The sequence below is a fragment of the Fragaria vesca genome, linkage group LG2, assembly GCF_000184155.1.
Source record: "Fragaria vesca subsp. vesca linkage group LG2, FraVesHawaii_1.0, whole genome shotgun sequence".
NCBI lineage: Eukaryota > Viridiplantae > Streptophyta > Magnoliopsida > Rosales > Rosaceae > Fragaria > Fragaria vesca.
This window is the reverse complement of record NC_020492.1, coordinates 31,842,177-31,849,926: the sequence shown is the minus strand read 5'-3', so window position 1 is coordinate 31,849,926 and position 7,750 is coordinate 31,842,177. Positions and strand designations below refer to the sequence as shown.

General features: G+C 41.1%; 1 protein-coding gene across 1 annotated transcript; it reads right to left on the bottom strand.

Annotated features, from left to right (window-relative positions):
• Window positions 1–3,961: 3,961 nt before the first annotated feature.
• On the bottom strand, window positions 3,962–5,502 carry LOC101301168 (fasciclin-like arabinogalactan protein 1-like). Its single transcript, XM_004291755.1, has one exon. The coding sequence runs from the start codon at window positions 5,465–5,467 to the stop codon at window positions 4,244–4,246; it is 1,224 nt and encodes a 407-aa protein (XP_004291803.1). The 5' UTR covers window positions 5,468–5,502; the 3' UTR covers window positions 3,962–4,243.
• Between the last annotated feature and the right edge of the window lie 2,248 nt (window positions 5,503–7,750).

Sequence of the window (7,750 nt, the reverse complement as noted above, 5' to 3'; positions counted from 1 at the left end):
CACACCTCGGAGGTTATGATATGTCTCGCTATATTCTTTTTTTTATTTTTTTGAAACAGCTTGTTATTGAAACAAAAAGCAATGTACAAGGAGTTGGACAACGAGTCTTCTTATATCTACAGAGGTCAGCTAGGGATAGAGACTTAGCAGCCCATCTGTTAATGCTGACTCAAAGCTTAGGGCTTTGGGGATTATGCTACAACTTTTTGCCAGTTAAGAATATTGGAAGAATGATTATATTTGCTAAAATCCTTAGAAGTAGAATCCCTTAACGATGCCCAAAACTCAACTCTCTCTTACAGATCTTCACTCTCCATCCCGCCATAGGTTTCGAATAATCTTTTATTTCTTTCCATCCACACCACCCAAACTATTCTGGCCTTTTTCCCAATACCAAAAGCTGAAGGATTTTCTTTCAGCAAGTCACTTCTCTATAGTGGTATTGTCCAGTCCACTCTTGCCTCCCTAAAAAACAGAGGAGGTGATGATGGTGAAATAGATTGTTTAAAAATGAAGGAATTTCCTTGCAGGTTTTCATAGCGTCACTGTTATTTGAACGTTCAACAAAGGAAGACTACTGGTAGGTTTAACGCCACTAGGGGATAGGGTATCATAGATGGTCACAAAATCAATCCTCACATGAATGGCCACTCAAGCCGATGTCAAGTGGAGACAATAAAAGCCAAAAAGCCAGAGGAGGTTAATCAGTTTTACAGCAAGAGCAGATGAGGCAAATCAACATTTGGGTAGCTGCAGGTAGAAGATAAGTCATGTTGGCATGGTCTGATCCACAAAATCAAAGCTCTATAAACTGAGGAACGTGTATTGAAGAAGACCAGAAATTTTGAAACAGATGAGGTGAGGTGAGGGTAGATGAAGGCGTGAGATAGGCTGAAATTTCAACGCCCAGGAATCCTAAGGCGCGAACTTCTCTGAGAACAACATCATCTGCTAATTTGAAGGTTTGAATCTGTCATTGATAGGGTGAATTAAGGGAAATAGTTTGAAGGAATCTTCGATCAAGTTTATTTACTTTTCTTTTCTTTTCTCTTCTTCCATATTTAAGAGGTTAATTAGTTTGACTCTTCCATTTAGCAAAAGATAACCTACAGATTAGGCAAACCCAAGCTACTGTAAATCTTCATTAACGTTTAGTATGATTTTATATCAAAAGTGAAAACAGTAAAAGACAGATGAAGGTAAATTCCATTGTTAGTTAGTTAGGGCTTATTTCAGTTATTGTGAGAGTTTAAACTTTTTATTCATCAATCATGATAACCCTTCTATGTGTTTAATGCCCACCTGGAATTTTCATTCTTTTACCTTTTCTTTTCTGGTAATTTTGTTTGATCAGTAAACACAAATTTTCTGTATACAACTATATACTAATCTGTATTGTTATAGTTTTGCCCTATTGCATTCTGTGGATCCTACTTATATTGTAGCTTTATTGTTTATGGAGAAAAATGCTAAAGCTGTAGTAGCAACTTGTTTTCTGTGGTGGTTAAGATTTGTTAACGTTGTACTGTGAATACTCAGAGCTTTAGAGTACTTCTTGCTAGCTCAAAGCACCCATGTCTCACTTATTTACGCTATATGTATTTCTGGTTCTTATATTTACATTATCATCAAGGCACCACATACCTGTAATTACTGGCCAGAAGTTCTCTATCAAGGAAGCCACAATTGACCTCCAATTTGAGAAAACATGTTTAGTTTTACCATGGAGAAATCTGCAGACTTAATCCGGTCTTTAGAGGAGTCTTAGAGGTGAATCCAGATGACTTTGCTGAAAGGGGCTGATAATGAGCGTAGAAGAAATGTGTCATTTGTGGCTATTTCGTACTGCTAGGCTCCAATCGCTCCATCATGCCTAGTGATGCTGGAGTGGTGGTCAAGTTGAAGGAGACTGGGGCTAACATTCTGGGAAATGCTAGCTTGATTGAGTGGTCTCATTTAGGTTCACTGAAGCAATTCCTGGTTGGAGCGCCAGAGTTGGATATGGCTTGGTTAGTTGATGATTCAGTCCTTTAGGCACAGTTCAACTGAGTTGTCGATCTTTGATAAATATATAGGAATCCAGACATAACCATGTATTTTGGTCAAGCGCAAAGTTTTGAAATAGAAGAAATTGAGTTTAACTGCGACTCACAACATCGCGGGCACCATTGCTACTGTGAACTACTTAAGAATTTAAGGGAATGTGATGTGACAATCTTCCAAAATAGTTTTGAAATCATTTGATCATTTTCCTCGTTTTAGAACAATATACTCCAACTCTCCAAGTACAGCAAAAGGTTGGGACTTTTGCTTGTCATTATGGTAAAAACTAGTTCCTCACACAAATGGAATTCGTATATTGAGTGGAAAGTTGAACCCCTCTGAGCAATCATGTTCACCTATTTGCTGAATTCTCAATTCAATTGTGCTCAGTTATCATTGAATTCAAATAATACGGCAAAAAATTATTTAGTGCGAAGTCTGCTGTCTCGTTGCGCTAGCACAAGTGAAGAAGAAAAGATTTAGTTGAGTGATGAAATTGGTGGCATACCATGAGAAATACCTTGGCCTTCTAACTGTTCTACGGAGAGATAAGAGAAAAACAGGAAGGTGAGGGAAAGAGTGAAAACCGGGTGGATGGATGGCACAGCTATCTGCTATCCTCGGCTGGTAAAGAAGTTTTAGTAAATGCAGTACTTCAAGCTATCCCAACTTTACTCAATGAGGGTGTCCAAACTTCCATTTGGCCTCTGTGATGAGCTGAATGCAGTGGTGGCTAAGTTTTGGTGGGGGAAGAAAGGAGGAAAGGGGGTTCATTGGAAGAAGTGGGAGCAAAGAAGATGAGGGTTTGGGTTTTAGGGAGTTCGGAAATTTCAATCAAGCTATGGTTGGTTAACAAGCTTAGAGATTGATTAAATTCCAAATTCCTTGTACAAAAGCTTGTAATTTTTCCTAACAACTCTTTTTGCCGGCAAATATCGGTAGCAATCCTCCTTTTGTGAGGAAGAGAACTTGTAGAGAAAGGATGCATTTGGAGAATCGGCAATGGAGAAGCAACAAGGATCTTCTCTGATAAATGGATTCCTATACCCTCTCTTTTCAAAAATTGGAGCCCCAATGAACTTCAGTCCTGCTACGGCGAACGAGTTACTTCGGCCTTCTGGTGACCTCTCATTTACAACACCTTTAACAGAGAAGAAGCAGACAACAGGAAAGAGAAGCGTCTTTGATCAATGGAGATACTTTTTTGAAAGACTGGCAGGCACACAAGCTTGCGTTGGAGATGTAGAATTTTTTTCTTTGCAAATGTCGGTGAAGGTTCAAGTAATGAAGCCAACAGTAAGTTTTGGAAGTAATGTGGGGGCTTCAAATTCCAAATATGATCAACAAACTATTAGTACATTCTCTCTGTTGGTAACTGAACTTTTGGCGCTCAAAGTGGGTATATGTTTTGCTATTCACTTGAGAGCCCTCGCATAGTTAAAATGGATAGCACAGAGGCTGTGTGTCTTGTCAATTCCTCTGATCCTTATCAAGCTGAGGAAGGTCTCTTAGTTGAAGATTGAAGTGAAGTCTCTGTTGAAAGTTTGCGGTGCAAGTAATGTCAAGTTTTCAACATCAAACCCCGGGAATGCGGAATGCAACAACGTTGCTCATGGTTTAGCTAAATTCACATTCTATGCAAATGAAAATATGTTATGTATCGAGCATTGGCCGGAATGGCTTATGGAATTGGTGAAAATGGATTCCGATGGTTGTAGCCCTTCCTTTAATCAATGAATGATCACTTTTCTTGAATCCTTATTAGGTGTATTCTCCACAGTTGAATTGAGATTTGAGATCCAATGACAAACACAATTGAGTCCGGGAATGATTATGCCATACTCTAAGATAGTTACCATATAACTTCCGACACAGGACATTTAAATCAAATTCAAATCCACCAAATCCAACAGTAATTAAAGGAAAATCAGTCTATTTCATGGATATGATATGAACAAAAATGACTCGATGCAGCAATTTATATGATGATAGAGTGAAAATCTCCAAGTATAATTTAAAAGAAAAAAGAAAATCTACCAACAAGTTCCAGCCAAACATACACCGACAAACCAAAATCAAAAACCTTACAAACTCCCCCACCAGATCAAACAAAACTAAAAATCACACCCCGACACACACCAAACAATTGAAAGAAATGAAAAATTGATCTTATTAATTTCCCAGTAAGTAAAAAAGAAACTTACAATAGTGAAAACCCAATGCACACACTGAGAATCAGACCCCCGAACCCCACTCTTCCCAACGCAACGGCTCCATTGTCATCGGCAGTCTGATCAGCCGGGTCGTCGTCCGGCGAGTCAGCCGGCGAATCTGCGTCCGGGGAAGTAGCTTCATCAGAACTCTTAGGCGCGTCTGCGGCGGATTTCTCTGGTGCTGGAGCCGGCGCCGGAGTTGGAGCTTCCCCCTTATAGAGCTCCTTGGGCGTCAAAACCTTGTTTATAGTGTATATAGCAAGGGGCTGCTCGTCGATAAGCGTGCCGGTGATCTTGGCCGTCACTAGCTTGTTCTTAAGTGTGACGGCCTGACCGTCGTTTTGGACGGTGAAGTCGTACTTCTCCGCTCCGTTGGTGGCCAAAGTGTTCATCAGCCCATTGTTGGACTTCAACATCGACATGGACTGGTACACCGGAACGGCGTGGTACTCGAGCAATGCAGCTTTTCCGGGAGCCGAGAGGTTCTTGTATTTCGGCAGGAACGCCTTGAACGCGTCGTCGCCCGGGCAGAACACGGTCATTCCGCCGTCGACGGCATCGTCGTAGGTCTTGGACGCGTCGGGGTTGGCGAGGAGCGTCTCGGCGAAGACCTTGCAGCCGTGGGCGGACATGATTCCGGTGAGGTTGACCTCGGCGGGGCCGGGAGTGGGAGCCTCGGCGGCGGGCGAGGGGAGGACGGCGCTGATGTGGATGACGGAGATGTTGTAAGGGAGCTCCTCGACGGACTTGACGAAGTGCGCGGCGAAGGAGCCGTCGTTGTCCTCGGGGGTAAAACCGACCTTTCCGCCCTTGAGGTCGGTGATGTTGACGAAGCCGGAGGAGCCGGGGGCGGAGCCGGTGGCCTGGAACATGGTGGCGGCGAGGGCGGTGCCGTTGGTGATCTGGTGGAGCTTCTTGGCGCCAAAGTAGTCGAGGAGGACGTGGAGGGAGAGGATGTTCTTGATGGAGTAGATGGAGAGGTGCTTGGCGAGGAGGGCCGACATGGCGGAGTTGTCGACGGCGCAGACGGTGATGGTGGTGCGGTCGTTGATGTCGGCGGCCAGGTGGGTCAGGCTCAGGTAGCGGTTGAAGGTGGAGAACTCCGGGTGCTTGGCCAGCAGGTGCGTGATGTTGTGCGCGTGGGCGAAGGAGAAGAGGAGGAAGACGGAGAGGACCAACGCGCCGGCGGAGGTTGCCGGACGGAGCTGCATTGTTGGAGCAGATCTGGATTTGAAAGGAAAGTGAGACAGAGTGTGTTGGGGAAAGTGTAACTAGAGCAGAGAGCTGTGTGGTTTATGGAGGTTTTGTTAGGAGTGAAGAAGGGTATGTAAGAAAAGGGGCTTAGATGTGGAATATATTACGGGGGAAGCCACTGAGGCATAATAGAGAAAACAAAATAGCGTAGGTGGGAAAATGGTATCGGTTCTTTTTCTTTGTTGTTGTATAAATAAATGGATTTTTTACGCTAACAGTGTCTGAACTCTTGTGTAACTGACAATATGATATCCGAACTTACAAAGTTATCAAAGAAGTACCCGGACTCAATTTTTAGTATCTATGTCGTACCTGCGGTTTACTTATGTCACGTCGCAGTTAACAGTAACCATGTGTGATGCACGTGAGTATGAAAAATGAGGGTAAAAGGGACTTTTTCACTCCATCAACCCCTAAAATGAATAAATTCGATAATAAAAACTTGATGAAAACTTTTTCTTTACTTTGTTATGTTGACCAAAGATCCTGCTCCAATACATTCCGAGAACAAAACCAAACAAAAAAAAAATACTAGAACATCTCCATTAACACCTATCTGACCATGAAAGCCAAAGACATTTAGATCTTCTTCTATCATTTAGAATTTGGATTTAGGTTCTTACAAAAACAAATCAAAGGTGATTCAAATTACATTTATATACCAACTAACTTTGCTAACAGGCAATCTCTCGAAATCTATCACCAAATCCAGCTTATTCATGTACATCTTAAACCCAGCAAGAACCCAAGAAAAATAAACAATGAAAAAAAGAATATCTAGCAATCTTTCAAGTTTTGCACCCATTTATGTTCAACTTCTTAAACCCAGCAAACCATTATGATACCAACTTTCTCTCTCAAGAGTTTCCATCAATTGGTAAGGACTTGAACAAAAAGAAAAAATATCGATCAATCAAAAACTCAAAACAACAAAAATAATTAAATTTGATTAATAGATCTGCTATAATTCCATTCAAGATTGGTGATACCACATCATTAGAAGTAACCCATTTGAAAGAAACCCAATTGAGAGAAGACTCAGAAGAGTATTGGTGATGGATTTGAACTTCAATTTGGAAGAAACCGATTTGAAGGAAACCAAGACTCAAGAGGGTGATTTTGTACTCTTTTAACCTTTCTCATCTGTGTGCAGAACTTGGACGAGGGGGGATATAGGGGTGAGAGACATATGGTGCTTCAAGTGGGTGACGGAGATGGAAGAACTACATGAGCAGGAGTTGCATGAGAGAGAGAGAGAGAGAGAGAGAGAGAGAGAAGTAGGAGATGAAGAGGGTGAGAAAGAGAGGATAGAGAGATCTGAAAGAACGTATCAAAAAAAAAACAAGAGATCTGAAAGAATAGAGGGTGCATCAGTCTTTTGCGCCTCATTTAAGTCGTCACGTGGGACGCACATGGTCAAATTAACGGAGACTTGACGGAAATAAACCGCAGGTACGACATAGATACTAAAAATTGAGTCTGGGTACTTCTTTAATAACTTTGCAAGTTCAGGTACTATATTGTCAGTCACGCAAGAATCCAGACACTGTTGGTGTAAAAAATCCTAAATAAATTATATGGAGATTTGGTCAAGCAATTTGGTTGAGACTTGAGATCAAATGGGTTACTTAAAGCAAGCAATAAGTTTTTTTTTTCTTTTGAGAAAAAGCAAGCAATAATTAGACTTTTCTTCTTGTATGAACCAATCCACTTTTGGCTCTTCGGTCACAAATTTACTAATTATAGAACTAATCATTTACCTTATTTTATGCATGTTACCTCAATTTATTAAGTTTCAACGCTCGTAGAGCTTGAAAATTCATAAAACCAAATCATTTATGTTCATCATAAGATGGTGTTTTTAAGGAGTCATTCTAGTTTAGCTACAACAGTAATATTGTATGTTTCTTTTTGTATCAAATCTAAATGATTTCCTCAAATACCTTTTAGGTTCAAAGACTAATCCGTATAACAAAGATGTAGTCAGTGACGGAACCACTCTACGGCTTGCAAGGGTCCAGACCTCCCCCCCCTAACTATTGATTAATTATATAGAAAATTTCATTTAAGTCACTTTCTCAACATTTTTTGTAACATAAGTCCACCTTAATATTTTTACCCATATAAGTCCACTTTTAAGCCTAAACCTGTTATTTTACTTTTATGATGTTCCTAAAATACCCTCATTCCCTACAAATCCATTCTCTCACACGAATCCTTCACTTTCCTCTCTCTCTCTC

Coding starts and splice junctions, on each gene's coding strand:
- LOC101301168 (XM_004291755.1), bottom strand. CDS start 5,467: ATGCAGCTCCGTCCGGCAACCTCCGCCGGCGCGTTGGTCCTCTCCGTC.